This window comes from Heloderma suspectum, chromosome 5 (genome assembly GCF_057233095.1).
Source record: "Heloderma suspectum isolate Gila_16-S chromosome 5, 16-S_ref, whole genome shotgun sequence".
NCBI classification, from domain to species: domain Eukaryota; kingdom Metazoa; phylum Chordata; class Lepidosauria; order Squamata; family Helodermatidae; genus Heloderma; species Heloderma suspectum.
The window spans coordinates 45240119-45257596 of record NC_139462.1 but is presented as its reverse complement, the minus strand read 5'-3'; the positions used below and the strand labels follow the sequence as shown (position 1 = coordinate 45257596).

Below are 17478 nucleotides of genomic sequence, written 5' to 3'. Positions count from 1 at the left end.
GTTTCAGGCCAACAGACTTCTTGGGAGCCATCTACATGAACAACACCACTGATGTCGAAATGGCAGGGATAGATTGCAACAAAGCAGTGACGGTTGAATTCAAGCATGACGACAAGTTGAATGAAGACAGTGGAGCTCTAATCCAGGTAATGAGCTACAGGGCCACACGCTGCCTCTTCAGGGTCTCTCCAGATGACCAGTAAATGTGTAATTGTTTGCTCTGTTGCATCTTCCCTCAGGATAGCTCTTGCTGGACTTAGCCAGCGATATTTTTGTCATAGGGAAAATTTGCCATAGTTATTGCAAATGTGTGAGTGCCATGGACACCTGTTGCAGGGTGCAGAACCTCAGGTCTGGGGACCAATCTGGCCCCTGAGGTTCTTTAGAATCACACCCCTTTCTCCTGACTCTACCCTCTTTCCCCCAGCCACTGATCATTTGGTGCTTTCCTGGTTTTGTGAAGTTCTTTCCCCATTTTAAAAGACTGAAATACCTCTCCTAAGTAAGGCTTAGTCACTGGCACGAAGAGCTTTAAGCTACAATTTGCTGATATCCCTGATATTTTGGCCACACACACACCCTTTGCCTTTGCCCCTGCCTGCCACTGGAATGCATCCCCGAGAGCTTCTCAGAAATGGAATTTGCCCCCAAGGCTGAAAGAGGTTCTGCACCTCTGTCCTATTGGATAATATCTCTGATGTCACCAGTGATGAGTGACTTAGCCTCTTGCTTTCCACATCCCAGTACAATTGTTCTTCAGTGGCAGAAAGCATACTGGGGTAGATTGCCCCTCTCACTATTTTGGAGATGAGGCTATGTAACGCTGGGCTTCTCTACATCAGGGTTTTATAGCACACCTTGACCAGGTCTTCTGCTTCTGGATTCTTTGCGGGATTAAGTTTGGCTTCTTATACATGCTTACACATGCTTTTTTTCAGGGATTACCTTTCTCTGCAAGTTCTATATGATTCATTATACAACCACTAGATGGTGCTGTGGTTTAGTGGAATTGTGGAGGTACACACAGCCATTGCAGCACTTCATTAAGAAGTGCTGGACTTTCCCTAATCTTGAAAAAAGCATGATAAAAGTTATAAAGCATGGGAAAGGCCCTGGGGATTGATGACATCGTGTAAAGAACCTGGAAACCTTCATGAATGACTAATCATGAGGGTGCGAAAAAAAGCCTCATGTAGAGATGCCCTTTATTTCTTTTTGTGGGATGAGCTACCATCCAGTTTCAGTCCTACTTATGACATGAAGAGAGGTTTTTCTCATAGCTCCTGCTTCAGACAGGCAACTCTTTCCTTTTTATTTAGTACCCTCATGCTTGTTGCTAGTTCAGCTGCTGAAGGGAGGAAAGAAGGACCCACCCTTACTGATCATGTTGGCAAGAGATGTGCTAGTATACAGTGCAGTTCAGTATGCTCTCATAGCAAGAAGGGAAAGCAACATTGCAACAGAACCTGTGGATCGTTGTTAGAGAAGAAATATCCTGCATTAAAATTTACAAACGTTTACTTCTCAATTTCTTAATGGAGAGAATTGAAAAGCTGGTTATTTCACTGGCTTAAAAGCATTGAACACGTCTACTCTTTAAAACATAGAAATCCCATGAACTTTCACATGAGGTGAAGGCTTTCTGTTTTGTCACAACTACTTCTTTTTTTGGTGCTGATTGTAAATCTAGCTACAAAATGGCATAAAACTTTTACTTTTAGTACAGTTAAGCCATTCATCCTGAACTACAGTCCATGAGTCAGTCACAAATCCTTGTATAAAAGCAGTACAATAAAACATAATTAGCCTCAGCAAAAATGAAGTCATTCCTTGGGAAAATACACCTCTGCCCCAAGCTCTGATAAACCAAAGCACATAGGAAAGTGCATCATACCTTTCCTGGGACTCCAAGAAGACTTGGATCAGAACCAGAAGGCAGGGTTGCTCAATGTGGGGCTCCCCTTATTGGTAATAGCCCTACAATTTGTCAAGGCTTAATAGTTGCAAGTTCTTGCCTCTTGAGAGTGCACTTACTTCAGTCTGGAGATAAAAGCACAGAGTTGGAAGGGACCTCTGAGGTCATCTAGGCCAACCCTCTGTGGATACGGGAAATCTGTTGCTGCAGCGTCCCTGATAGGTAGCCATTCAACCCCTGCTTAATAGGACTGGCATAAAGAGAAGGCAGGCAGGATGTAGAAGTCAAGAAGGCACATGACAGGGGTGGGGGGCTGCAGAAGTTCAGCAGCAGCTTGCACAGAGGGTATAGGAGCTAGGTGGTTGTGGAAGAAGCAGCATGGGAAGATAAGCGGCAGAAAGGTATACTAAGGGCACAATCCTATGCAGGATTAGACAGAAGAAAGTCCTACAACTCCCAGCATTTCCCAGCCAGCTGGCTAGGGAATGCTGGGAGTTGTAGGACTTTCTTCTGTCTAAACCTGCATAGGATTGTGCCCTAAATGAGATTTCTAGGTTGGTGTGGGGCATGGAAGCTCTAGTAAGCTTTTTTTTCTTTTAAGGGATGATATAATTTCATAAGTTCGAGAACCTCTGCCGTTTGGTGAAGAAAACAAATGTATTGCAACATGACGTGCCTGGTCACTGAACTTAGTGACAGAGCACATGCTTTGCATGTATAAGATGGTAGGTTGCATTCTTGCCATGTCTAGTAGCAGGGCTGGGAAAGACCTCTGCCTACCACAATGGAAGACTACTGGCAGTCAGGAGAGGCAGTACTGCGTTTAAACGGACTCTTGGCCTAACTCGCTATATTGCATTCTTACATATTAGAGCAACCGTTCCTCAACTTTATCCCAATGACCTTTCTCCATGTGAAGGGGGTAAAAAAATCCATCTGAACATCTCTAACTGTAATTTATGGTCTCTTACCACATTACAGATTTTAAGTCACAGGGCAGGATCCAACAGTGCCCTTGCACGGGCAGACAGGTCCGCTGGCCCTGACGCATGTGTAGCTGCTGCTGCTGGCGGCCACAATGTAGCAGTTCCAGAGGCAAGCCCTGAAACGAGCGGAAACACTCATTTCTGGAAGGGGTGTGACAGTAGGGGCCATGCGCACACCCTGGGACTGGCGGACCTGGCCACCCACGCAAGGGCGCCATTGGATCCTTCCCCTAGGCCCAAAGTATTTTCTTAAGAAAAAACAAATTCAGAGTATTGAGAGCAGGTGCACAATTAAAGATGAAAAAAATTCAGTTTCTTCCCAAATTCACTTTGGTTTTATCATTGCAGTGTGCAGTGCTTTACACATCCATGAGTGGTCAAAGACGACTGCGCATACATAACATTGGGCTTAACTGCAGCTCCCAGTTAGCTGATGTCTACAAGAGCTGCGAGACTGATGCACTTATGAATTTCTTTGCTAAATCAGGTAAGCTTATGATGCATTACTTTTGAGGTGGGCAGCTTGAGAATTATTCTGGAGCCTAACTCCTCCTGTAATGCAAGGTATTATAAATCAGGAATGACTTGCCAGAGACTTAGAAGTTCTTGCAAGAGACACCTAAGAAATTGTCCTAAAAGATGACTGTACATTTGCAGCACCTCTGACATTTTCTCTGTGCATCTAATAAGTAAGTGTATCTGCTAAGTTCTTGGGTAAATCACAGTTTGAGTTTCAGTTAACAGTTTGCAATTAATATACGAATATTGACAAATTTATGTCACGGGGTCATTGTGACAAAGTTAAGAATAGGTTTGTAAGCCATTTTGTGTCTTGGATGCATGGTAGACTAGATATACATCCTGATCACAAATTCACTTTTCATATGACTCATATTTTTTAAACCAAGAGCTTCTAAAGGTGCAATCCTATGCACATTTAGACAGAAAAAAATCCTACAACTCCCAGCATTCTCTATCCAGCCATGCTAGCTGGGGCATGCTGGGAGTTGTAGGCCTTTTTTTCTGTCTAAACATGCATAGGTTTGCACCCTAACTCTCTAACTCTGTCTCTCTGGGCAGGTACAATCTTTGAATAGGCTTTCAGAAAGGTTCAAAATATATTTAGGAGTTTATCACATGAACCTCATGTTGATTTTAGTAGTGAAAGTCTACTTAATTTAGAGTGCAGTCCTATGAATATTTAGACAGAAAAAAGCCTACAACTCCCAGCATGCTGGCTGAGGAATGTTGGGAGTTGTAGGACTTTTTTCTGTCTAAACATGCATAGGATTGCACCCTTAGTGACCTGTTTCACATGTCATAATAACTGGGAGGATTCGCCTGTCACAATATCACTAATGAGCAACGTGCTCATAAACACTACCTGATCATTCCCTCTGCAAGCCTGACGTGTGAACTAGTCACAACAAGCCAGAGAAATATCCTCTACAACTCTGGCTTATTGTGATGTGAGAGTCCTCCCAGTTTTCCTGAACCTTCTGTGAAAAGGCAGCATGGGGGGCAGGGGGGAGAGAGAGAAGTATCTTAAATTTTATCTCTCATTCAAATCATTGTAGCATACAAAGCCATTCTGAGCCAACCATTGAAGACTGTCCGTGAGATCCTGGTGAATCAGACGGCTCGCATGTTGGCATGTTACAGAAAGAACTGTGCTACCCCATCTGCAGTGAGCCAGGTATTTTGTATTTCCAGCTCCAAGTATCTGAGTTTGGCACAATTTTGGTTGCTGAGTTTTCATCTGAATTACAGGTTTTGAACATGCGAACAGAGAGCAAGTGGTATCTTCTAAAGAAATATTGCCTCTTCCACCATTAAGATGAACGTTTTATTCCCCTACCCCTGTGCTGCTTAATGCAGCCCTCCCCAACCTGCTGCCTTCCAGATATTTTGGACTTCAACTCCCATCGGCCTCAGCTAACATGGCAAGTGGTCAGGCATGCTGGGAGTTGTAGTCCAAAACATCTGGAGAGGACCAGGTTGGGGAAGCTTGGCCTAATGGGTTTCTCCAGTGATTATAAGGCAAAGATGTAATGTATCTATTTCTCCCAACTCCCATGCAAATGTCAATACTAGTTTGAGAGCCTAAAGGCAGTAGGGCAAGAGAGACAGGAAAGATAACGGGCTTCTTCACATGGAGCTTTTATTCTGCTGTTGAAATTGGTTGCTCCTTTGCGGGTCCTTTAGATGATGATGTTAACCTCCAGGACATCTCCCACACTAAATGAACTTTATTCCGTTTTTTGAAAATCGGAGATAATGAGCTACCAAATTACCATGCTTGAGTTCCCTCCTGAAGAGAGGAAAACCTGCAATAAGAGGAGCTAGACCAATGAAGCATATGGAAGACTCAGATAAGGAGGAAAGGTGTGTGTGGGGGGGGAGGAAGCACGTGTAAAGGGAGTCTTTCGTGATCCTTCATTTAAAACGGAAGCAGAAAGCCCCATCTTAACTGTGAGATTTTAGGCTGGTGTAGAGATGCTCAACAAAAAGGAGCTGGCACAGTTCCAGATATTCTGCCAACCTTTTGATGTTTAAAAGATCAGCACAAGAGATGTGTGGGCAGAAGCATACTAAAGCCACAGCTAGTCGTTGTTTCTTCTCCGCAGTCCCCTCATGCTGCTTTACAACGATAAAATAGCTAAAATCTGGATAGGTTTTTTCCGCCCCCTCTGTGTAAGGCAAGACTTTCCACTGGCTGTCTAGAGGGTTGGGTTGGCGGCAGATAATATGAAATAAAAAGTCAGGCAGCTGTTCAAAGGTACAAATGGAACATATATAGGGTGCTTCATGAGTGGGCTCCTAGCACTACCAATCGGAAGGCACTCTGCAGGTATCCTGTCTCTTTGTCTTTAATGGATTTTCCGTGGCAAGAAAAAAGACGGAAGAAGCAGTGGGAAAACAGGAGGATTGTCTGGACACCCTCATAAATTCAGTGAATGAGGCAGAGCGATGGCACTATGAAAGCCTCGTTTGGAAGCACCCTGATACTATGTTTGAAGTAAGCACAGAGTTGGGGACATTATGAGATTTCATCAAAGACAATTACCCCAGTCAGTTTTTCCAGTGTAGCCAAAGAAGAAGTATAATAGAAAAGTGGCTTATGGCATCTCATAGCAGGGCTGGTCTTACCATTACGCAGAGTGAGGCAGTTGCTTCAGGTAGCAGATGCCTGGGGGAGGCAGGAAAGTGTCAGAGGAGAGAGTTATGGGCCATGTGGGCCACCTTGCATCCCCTAAGCTAGCTTGCTGCCTTCAGATGCAGTGGAGGAAACTGTCCCATCCCCAGAATTGAAGTAAGATTCGTCTGCTAGTCCAGTTGGCTTTTGTACATGGAATGAGAGGGGGTGCCATCTTGTTCTTTGCCTCAGGCAGCAAAATGTCTTGGGCCAGCCCTGTCTCTTATTGCACCAAATGCTTTATTCTAAAATAATAGCCTTGGGTTCTAACTTTTTGCTCCATCCACAGAGCAAAAAGTTAGGGTCCTGCCATAGTCTTTTAAGGAATCCCACTATGCCCCACCAAATATAAACTTGTTTGTAATCTTTGTGTCCTTACTGATCTTATGAAGAAATAAACTGAAAACCTAGAGGAGGAATTCTAAAGGGCAGAATCTCTGCTCAATTACTTTTTGGAATGTTCAGTTAAGCACAACATAAACAAGAATAAAACATATCACCATGCTTAAAGCCTAATTAATCAGGAGAAACATCACACGTTTTCCATTGGTTAAATCATAAACTTAAAGCCATGGGAGGTAAACACCATCTGCTAAGAAACTTGGCATGAAATGCACTGTAAGTAAACTCTGACAAAATTAATTCATTTTATGCAGACTTCTTCAGCTAAATATATTAACAGCTTTAACTGACCTTTTCCATGCCCAGTGCTGGCCCCAGATCGATCTAGTCCAGGGGTAGGTGATGTGATGCCCGTGGGCACCTATGTGACCCTGGACACTTGGCACCTGTGAAGGTGCCCTACCCCTCCCACTTTAAAAAACAACACACACACATTTTCTTACTGGCAGCTGGGAGTGCTGTGAAAGAGGTTTCTGTTGGTGCTGAAAACGGTCATTTCAAAGTTGTTCAGTATTTTGGAGCTCAGACACCACCTCTGCTCTGTACTGTCTTTGGGTGGGTTAGTTGTCCTTTGCCAAACCTCCCATAGTAGCCATTTTATGGCGGTGCCCAGGAAACTTTCTCAAAATGCCAAAAATGCCCACAGCCCATAAAGTTTGCCTAGTCAAATGTTTATTTTTATGTTCTATATATCCACTATATATGTAAGAAAGTGGCAATGTGTGAAGTGTATCCATGATGTATTGGGTTTGATAGTATAAGTATCACAGACCACCTGTCTGCTTAATCACTATCTTGGCTATTATGTTGGCAATTTTATACATGTAGCAGAAGATCAGGCCTGAATAGCACTTGGGTGGTGGACAGTCCAAGGCTGATCTCAGCTATATGAAAATGCATGACCCCCCCAAGCTTTTGCTTTGGCACATTGCTGGTGAAATGCACCTTTAAAAAAAATTGAAAAAATTGAACTTGGGAATGCTGGGACTTGTAGGACTTTTTTCTGTCTAAACATACATAGGATTGTGCTCTGTGTTCTTGTTAAACAAATCACTGCTTTTGAGAAGTAGAGAATGTGTTGCCCAAGCTGAAATCAGTTGCGCATGATCTGTTTTCTCTGTTTCCAAGCACTACTTATAAAGAGCAAGTTTCTTCTTCTTAACATTTTTGGGTGATAATGGATTCCACCACTGAAAATAATGTAAAATGAAAATGGTACATCCTGCAATCCAGTGTAGCCTCCCTCCTTCAAAACTGTTTTCATATGATTTTAAAAAGCACATCTGAGTCTCTTGCAATGCTAGTGCCATGCATGAATGTTGTTATGGAGGGGAAAATACAGGAATTGAATATACCTTGTATTCAGAGTTTTATATTTGCTTTATCTACTTCTTACATGTATATACTGTTTTCTTTCCCTGAAGCACTCCTAACAGACTGATTTAAGCACAATTTAGATTTGTGATAGGTGTGACGAAGAAAAAAACTCTTTGAAACAAATTGAGTTAAAGAAGCCAATAAGGTGGAAATCAGTAGTGTTCTTATTAGATCAGAGGGAAAACATGGCTTGAGACAACTTTGAATAAATGGATGATAGGGTGGCCTGCTTTTACGTGCTTTCTTGTCTTTCAGCTTATCCTTCCTGATGCAATGAAGGTGCTCCCAGTCTACATGAACAGTCTTCTGAAAAGCTGTGTGCTGATGGGCAAGCCAGAGATTCCCACAGATGAGAGAACTCTTCACAGGCAGATGGTCATGTCCATGGATGTTGCTGGCACCCAACTTTTATTCTACCCACAGCTTCTACCAATTGTAAGTGCACTGAAAGTGGGACATTAGGTCTGTGGTGTTTGCAGCAGGTACCAGCCCTGGTGCCAGCATGTAATATCTTTGGTCAAGTGCTGGGGCTCTGGTACGGCCCAGTGTTGCCACCAGTTTTCCTAGCTACCAGCTCAGAGGTGGCTCAATACGTTTTGCTGCCTGAGAGAAAGAACAAGATGGTGCCCCCTCCCATTCCACCTACATAGCCAACTGGACTGGCAGTTGAATCTGATTTCAGTACTGGCAGTATGGGTCAGCATCCTCCATGGCACCTGAAGGCAGCAGGCTAGCTTAGAGGGTGCAGGGCAGGCTGCACGATACACAGCTCTCTCCTCCAACACCTTGGTGGTGATGTGCACTGAACAGAACTCTAGGCATGCCTACCTGAACTGACACTACTCTCCTACCTATGCCAGTACAGTTGGGCCTGCAACTCAGTCCAGGCACAAAAGCCCAGCCCTCTGTTGCGCGGACTGCCTGCTTGTCCACTGTGGGTGGTACACATGGCACTGGGTGAAGCACCAGGCCTGTCTACCTGGACAGACTTGTGAGTGCCACCATTTGAACTGCATCGGTCCCCTTGTACACGTGAGATCGTGGCACTGGTGAGTTCAGGTGAGCGGGCTCAAAAGCACCGCTGCTGAGCCATGCTCTCCCCACCCACACCAGCCGCTACTGTGAGCGGGCAGGCAGCTGGACTCCAGCAACAGAAGGGGACCTGCCTAGCAACATTCCGCGGCAGGGGGTTGGCAGGTGCCGGTGGTCACTGAGGGCAGCTTGCCCAGGGCCACTAAAGTGTATACTTTTCTATACATGAGAAATTGATTTTACATGTTGTGCACCTTAACATTGGAATGTCCACTTGTCTGCCCGTTTCTGTAATTTTCAATAAGTTCATACAGTGATGTATCTGGTAATGACAGCTGTTGTCAATGTAATATACCGCCCTCCACTGTTGTAGCTGTGTGGAGACCTGGATCAGTCCTCCACACAGGGGTCACTGAACCTACTTCTGAGGTTGCAGTACTGCAGCACTATGATGTTCTTCAGCCACTTGTTTTGCACTCTGTTGTAAGTTCGTATGAGCTGGTGCATTAGCTCATCGATTCAGAAAATAGGAACACCTGCATAAACAAGGGATTGAATGTGCTTTATTTATCCAATGTTGTTAGGGGCAGGGGAGGAAGGCTTCAATTAAATAGTCTGCAGTTGGCATAGCAGACTGAGAAGGAAACTGTTAGTGAAAGGTACACGATGACCAGAATTAATAAGACATGCACTGTTTGTTCCAAATCATGTTGTTTCTGCCATTTTGTTTGTCTAGCCACGATACTCCTTCACATTATTTGCTTGCAATGGATATACTGTAAAGAAAAGGGAGAATGGACTTAACAAGCTAACCTTTGTCCTTACAGCACTCTATGGATGTAAATAGCAACGGATTCCCCTCTGCTGTCCGCTGCTCAGAAGAACGTCTTTCTGAAGGAGGGTTGTTCTTATTGGCCAATGGGCTACACATGTTCTTGTGGCTGGGAGTCAGCGCTCCACCAGAGCTTATCCAGGGGATATTTAATGTGCCCTCCTTCGCCCATGTCAGCACTGAGGCTGTAAGTATAGGGTGGTGAGTGATGCTTTAGGGGAGAGGTGTTGAATGTTTGCCTTGAAATTTAATCTCCAAGTTGATGAATGAAAATGTCAGCTGACTTGAGTGGTGCAATCTTAAGATCATCATGAATAAGGGGGAGTGAAGTGGGACTTGAGAGTGTAAACACTCGAAGTTTAAGAAACAGGCACAGGGAGAGAACTGGAGTGGTGGAGATTCCCCAGGTCTGCAAGCAAATATTGGATTTCTCAAAGGACACCTCTTACCACCACTAACCTTCCCCCATCCCCAAAACCAGCTGGAGTAGGTGGGTTGCATAGATGTGCTGCTTCTCTGCTTGCACGGGACCCTCCCACCAGAGAGCAGTGCATAGGCGAGAGTTCTCAGATTGAAGGCAAGCAAGTGCCTTTACAGTTTAACAGACTGCAGTGAAAACTGGATGTGCATCTGCACACGTGTTTTTTCTTTAATTAAACTGTCTTATCCCCAGACCATTCATTGGACTCCCAAAGGCCTCAAAGTTAACACACACAGGAAAATACCAATCACCTTCAGTTAGCTGCTGCTATGACTCTAAATGTTCCATGTCCCCAGAGACTTATTAAAACCATCTTATAAAAGATAACTCCAATATTTTCTATGACACAGAAGCTAGTAGCATAAGTCAGCAGGGCATAGCAAAACAGAAGGGAAACCCACAAGGCACAGAATGCAATTAAAAAAGCAAAAAAATGTCATTTAAGGAAATCAGAATTTGTGGCATTAAATTTATGTATTATTTGCTCATTGTTGTTTCTGTGTAGTGGGTTTGGCATGACATGGGTATGCGCCATATCATTGTTCATATCAGCTGATTGCATGTTTGGGGTAGTGCTGCATTGTTCTTATTTCTTCACTTCTTGTGACGTCCAAGTGCATCTTACTATGGTGGTTAAGCAAATAGGTGTTTTGCTGATGTATTTCTGGGTGTGTTATGTGTAGGTTATGCTATGTTTTAAAGGCTAAAAACTGCACAAATACTGTTTGTAGGGAAGTGATTGACTCCACCTCTAACCCTCAGCTTTTACAAAGAAGCTAGACACTGATATGCATCCGACAAGCCACCCCTTACGTTTTGGCAAATGAGACGCCCATCCCAGTCCCTATTCAACTGCATCCCCTAAAGAAAGCATCCATAACCCCAAAATACTCCCCTTGCAACTTTGGCTGAGACTAGATGCCCTTCAGCATTCCCAAAATCAATTCCTCCTTTGAACACAGCTTTCTTGTTTACACTCATGTCTCAACCAGCTCCCATTACTTTTTTTCTGGTTCAATGAACAGCTGAACTCCCTACATTCCCCCCACCCCGCATGACTATATTAGATAAGCAGCTCATCTCCCCACTGTCATGCCAACCTGCCCATTATGAATTGCTGACTGATGTCTCAGAGCCAATCTACATGAAAATGGGTTTTGAAGTGGTTTCATTTAAATACGGCTTTTCATGAAATCGGGTTAGCTCCTCCCAGGGCAAAGGGTAGCCAGTAATGCGGTGTATGCATTAAATCAATAAGGCTCTGCATACCTTTGCACTTCCATACAGAGAATATTTAAAGGGACAGGCAGCAGTTGAGCTCAGGGTCAAATCGGTGTCCTTTCAAAGCTGCTCCCCACTCATGCACAGTGAATATTTAAAGGGACAGGCAGTGATTGGGCACAGGGTTGAACCAGTATAATTTCCGAGCAGCAGGGCTGACTCCCATCCCCAAGGCAATGAGTTACTTCCAGGTAGCCATAAGCCCCCACCCCATGCAAGTCTTCCCTTCCACAAATCAGCGCCACTTACACCAGCCCGTGCTGAAGCCAGCTGAGGTCACATGGACTTCCAAACTGCACTGAAGCCACTGTGACTGGAAAACCCACCACAAATAGAGTTTAAAAAACCCAGATTTAGGACAAGAAATGCTGCATTAGCTACTCGGAGGGTTGTGCATCATCTGACATGATCGACTTGGGGGCGAAACTGAACCGAGTAAAAACCCGGTGTAGATGAGTCCTCAGATGATGGAACATTCACCTTTGGTGACAAACACCAGCAAAGAGGCTTGTCAGTTTCAAATTTTAAAAGGCTCCCCTGGCCTACCATGAAGTGCTTTTAAATTTGCCCCAAAGCCCCAGAGAAACACTTTAAAATAAAAGCTTTAGGCCTGGTTTCTCAGGAATAATGCATGAAAAAATAGCACATACCTTTAAAAAATCAGAAGTGCACACAACCAAAATAGAAACCCCAAACCCAGAGAAAGAATCAACCCCACTATCAACAAAACACCACCAGAACATCAAAATCGCAAACTGATCCAACCTTCAACCTTCCTCCAGAACACAGGAAAAATTGACTTAGAATGAGACAACTTGAATATTCAAGTGCTTATACACTTGAATAACCAAAGCCAAAGTTCTGACAGTCATGGACTATTGCAAGGTATGTTTGGCCTGTTGCACACTATGCAGGTAAATCTTGCCCTTGTTCTTATCTTTCTGTACCCCTTCCAGTGCATGGTTTCATTTTAAGTGCTGACCCAAGTTACTGCACCCCCAGTAAATGTGTTAACATCACATTCACATGGAACTTCACAGTTCATTATTAGGGTAGACTCATAAAGAACAGCAAGAGATAGATTTCAAGCATGATTAAAGTCTCTACAGTCAGAGGAAATTGAAATAATCAATTATTATTTCAAAGCCCTCAAAGTGATACCTTTTCACAAATCGAGTTTGTTTGAACTTCTTGACACAAGAGTGGGACTTGTTACACCCTGCTCAACTTAGTTTCCTCTTCCCTCCTCGATTCTTCCAATACATCCACGGTTGATCAGAACATTAAAATGAACATAACCAAACCATCACCATCTCCCATCTTGTGCTTGATGACTTCACTAAGGGACAACTAGATACATGAAGCACATGACTGATAGAGCCAGCCCAAGACACGTTGCTGCCTTAGGCAAAGCACCCCACCCCATTCCACATACAGAAGCTGCCCGGATTGGCAGTTCAGTAACACTGGTGATGGGGCAGCATCCCCCCCATCTGAGGGCAGCAGGTTAGCTTAGGGGGTGTAGGGCAGGCCACATGGCACACACAACTTTGTCTTCCAGCAGAAAGGAACAGCTGAGGGACTCGGGAGGAATGGCTAGAGACCATCGCTTTTAAAAAAGTTGAATACAATTTGGTCAACTGCTAGAAACCTCCCTCCTCCCACCAAGAATATGTAAATAGGCCTGTCTTGTGGAATAAGTGCGTTCTCATACATGCTAATTTCCTACTCATTTGCATCATTCAGACTCAACTTCCGGAAGTGGAGAACCCCTACTCTACGAAGCTGAGATCAATGATAGATCAGCTCCAGAGCAAGACGCCTTATTCCATGAAGGTAAAAGATTAAACTTGGCTATGCTGGCTGGGGATAATGGAAGTTGTTGCTGAAGACATCTGGAGGGCACCAGATTGGGGAAGACTGCTCAACACAATATTTCCAAATTATCTTAACCCCTGAGCCACAATTTTTCTTTTCAGATCCTGATCGTGAAGCAAAGAGAGCAGCCAGAGATGGCTTTCAAACAATTCCTGGTTGAAGACAAGAATGTTTACGGAGGAGCTTCTTACGTGGATTTCTTATGTTGTGTTCATAAAGAGATCTGCCAGCTGCTCAACTAATGGATGCCTGAATATTAAATTCTCTTTGCTTTTGTCAAGAGGGACTATTCTGAAGTGACCAACCACCACAAGGTGCTTTTTAATGCAGCCTTTTTGTACAGTTTCTAATTTCATACACTAGTGCCCTTTTTCATAATAATGTACGCCACCTACATTTATGTAGAATAAGCAAGTCTATGCTCAGGTATAACTCCTATGGGGGGAGCCTTTACCGTTCTTTAAAAAGGAATAAGTTTCTTATGGCAAAATTTGGAATCCTGGAATCTGTCAAAGCTTAAAGCATGTGGTCTTCATTTCATAAACTTTAATAAACTGCAAAGCATTATTAAATTCTGTTACCTATTGTTATTACTCATATACACAGATCATTTTGTTCTTCATACTGTATATTTTGATAAGTTAACTGTTTCAGGTGTTCTTTGCACTTCATTGTACTTCACATAGGGGCAGGGAACCTACGGCTTTCTAGTTGTTTTTGGACTCCAACTTCCATCAGCCCCAGCCAACATGGCCAACAGTCATGGATGATGGGAGTTGTGGTCCATCATAATCTAGAGGCCAAAAATTTCCCACCACTGCACTATGATAATTGAAAGTATCAAAGAGTTGGAGCATGTTCCCTACGAGTAAAGGCTAAAAGCATTTGGGCTTTTTAGTTCAGAAAAGATAGCGGCTAATACGTCTCTACAATCTCCATCAGGAATGTTGAACCATTTTCAGCCCGAGGATCAAATTCAATTTCGGAGAAGTGCATCTTGGGGGATGCGTTCCACTGGTGGGTAGGGCTGACAGCAAAAGGGGTAGGCCAAAATACCAGTGTATTTTAGCTTGAAGCTCTTACGGCCAGTAATTAAGCCTTCGGAAAGGCATTTCAATCTTTTAGAATGGGGAAAAAAAACATGCAAAAGCCAGGAAACTATGGTGGTCAGAGGTGTGGCCTTCTGGGAAACTCTGGAAAGCCAGATTTGGCCCGTGGGCCTGAAGTTTAACATCTGATATGGCGGGCAGAGATATTTCTCCCTCTCCTAACACTAGAACTCAGTCACCCAATGAATGGCTGCTGGACTTGATGGATCTAGTCTGATATAGCCTTATCTAGCAAGGCTTATATACTGAACTGTTGGCCCGTTGGATCCTCCTCCACTAGAAGTCACTTATTATTCCTAACAGTTTGATATGAGAAATGATTTCCTTCTTCATGCTATCATAGAAGTTCTAGTATTCCATGCAATGTAGATTTCTAGTGCAAAAAGCTGCCCCCCGCTTCTTGTATGCTCTTGCCATTACATAAGAGGACTGACCAGACCAAAAGTCCATCTAGTCTGGCACCCTATTTCCAATAGCGAGTGGCCAACCGCTCCAAGGAAGTACACAAGTTCGGCTCTTCACTGCTGTTTATCCCCAGCATCTGTTATTTCAAAGTATACTCCCTCTGCTAATTACGTTACTATTTGGCTATTGATAGACCTATCCTGTAAAGGGCCTATCCGTTCTTTTAAAAAGTCACCTAACCTTGTAGAATGTAATGCTCTCCAAAAGCTGGAAAATATCCTGCCATTAAAAATATACTAATATTACTTTATTTCCACAATGGCTTTGAGTTGAGTTTTAGGCAGCTAAGACAAATTTAAAGCTGACTTCCTATCAACTGGTGTAGAACCATAGGCAAACATATTTTACTTCCCTAGTTCTTAGCCTTTAATACAGCGTGCCCCATTATTCAGGGTGTAATCAATGCCATTCTCTCATCTAGGACATGGAAATGCTTTGGTGATCCGAGGATCATGGACTGCGAAACAAACCAACTTTAGAATTTCATTTGTAATCCGCTAGGTGGCACCACTAATTAAACCAAAAAGGTTAACCTAAGGCAGACATTTTTCTAGCATAGTGCTTAAACAGTTTCATGGTTAAGTTATCTCTAGTTACAGGCTTCCACAAAATTTTACAATTCCATTATTACAGCTGAAGAATTTTCTTGTTTTTTTGCTGCAGATTGTCAACTGTCTATTCTTGTAAGAGTGTGAAAGCAAGCTTTCAATTACTGAACCACCCATGTCATATAGTCATTTGTTGCATTATATGGTGCCATCCAATTCCTCTGCACCTGAAACTACCACTTTTGATCTATAAATGTGCTCAATTGATAGCGCATGTGTAAATTTTTCATCTTAGAATGAATTCACATTAAATGACAAAAAATCCCTCCAATTGTTCCTTCCAATACCAAACTCTCAGTTTGGAAGCAAAATAAAGTCACCACAAAGAAAGGTAATGGTTTTGGCATACTCAGTGGACCTCCCTAAGAATGAAGAAATTCACAAATCTTTAAATTAAAATACAGAACATCCCATTTTTAAAAAATCTACACCCCATGTCTTTTTCTGGGGTGGGGAGAGCACCTTTTTCCTTCCCCACTTTCTAGAAACCTCCACCCCCAATCTGTATAGCACTAAAGTGGTCATGTTCAGGGCTACCAGCCACCCTTGAGTCTGAGCCCTTTAGTACTATATAGAACTGCAGGGGACTGTGGGAAAAGGAGAAAATTTCTTCCCCTAGTCTCAGACAACACTAGAAGGCTCCCATTATAGATGGCTGTAGCTCTGAACAGGAACACTCACCTTAGGGGCTACGGTTATTCCTATAATTCTCAACCGAGAATATGAGCCTGTTGGCTAGCACAGTTATTAGAAAAATCTATGGACGATGACAAATCACTCATCTCACCCTATACATTATATTAACCATGTTGTGTACTTTATTCAGGCAACATCTGCACTCAACGCCCAGTAGGAAACAAGGTCTGCATAGAAGAGAGAGAAATTAATAAAGTGAAATCTGATACGTATACCTTTTAAAACTGCTGCATCTCTTTGAGCAAAATGCAAACTCTTCACAAAAACTCTCCAGCCTTTGATTTGGATTTATTGTACAAGTATTAAAGGCTATGTCCTTGGTTATATTTTTAAAAGGTGTTTATTTATGGTGGCTGCAATGTGATCCAAACAGCCCAAGCAAGGGGGTTGTGCCAGTTCAGTGAAATGTGATTTTTTTCCTAACAGATGTCCCCCATGCCCAATCAAGATCTGCTTTTGAAATTCCCTTAAGTTTCAGAAGTGGTATGGGGGGCAGAGGCTGCCATTTTGAGAAAACTAACTCTCCTTTGGGTTCACAAACTTGTTTAATGGTTCTTTAGATCCTGGCCAAAGTACTTCATTTATAACAGGCACTCCACCATCCCTTTTACCTTGGAAGGTAGTTGTCTGACATAACAAAATGGTGTCTGCTTTGGACTCTAATATGCCATACTTTTCAGTTTTACACAACAATCCACGCCTGATTATCCCAAGCTTTCTTTATTTCAGGTGAGTGGCTAAACATTTGGGAGTCTGAAATCCTTGCTTATCTACTGCAGTTCATTTAAAAATCTCCCAGTAGATCCAGATCTATCTTCTGCCCACCTTTATGTTTTTGATTAATGAATGAATGTTACCCCCTGCACACCATTATTCTTCAGAAGCTCGGAAGCTGCCTTCTACTGAATCCATCTAGCCCAGTACTGTTGACACCGACAGGCAGCAGCTCTCCAGGGCTTCAGGCAGGAGTTTTTCCACGCCCTACCGAAAGATGCCAGGGATTGAATCGGGAACCTTCTGCATGCAAAGCAGGTGCTCTACCACTGAGCTATGGCCCCACCAATGATGTGTAGCATTACTAAGATTTTTATAATGTGTATAACTTTATTAATGCTTATTGCATTAAGATGTATAGCTTATGAAGCTATACATCTGGGCATAAGGTTACTGTAGGAAACAGAACAATTTCAATAAATGGTTGTGAAAAGAAGAGTATCTGG

At 43.1% G+C, this 17478-nt stretch overlaps 1 protein-coding gene across 2 annotated transcripts in view; it reads left to right on the top strand.

The window, feature by feature from the left end:
* Nucleotides 1–16490, top strand: part of SEC24D (SEC24 homolog D, COPII component) — a 78484-nt gene extending 61994 nt beyond the window's left edge. For both annotated transcript variants that reach the window (XM_084855910.1, XM_084855909.1), the window contains 7 exons: nt 1–146; nt 3250–3388; nt 4479–4597; nt 8132–8311; nt 9736–9927; nt 13249–13338; nt 13482–16490. In XM_084855910.1, coding sequence (XP_084712036.1) covers nt 1–146; nt 3250–3388; nt 4479–4597; nt 8132–8311; nt 9736–9927; nt 13249–13338; nt 13482–13622 — 1007 coding nt within the window. In that variant the 3' untranslated portion in view covers nt 13623–16490. The remainder of the gene's footprint in view (nt 147–3249; nt 3389–4478; nt 4598–8131; nt 8312–9735; nt 9928–13248; nt 13339–13481) is intronic.
* The last annotated feature ends 988 nt before the right edge of the window (nt 16491–17478 follow it).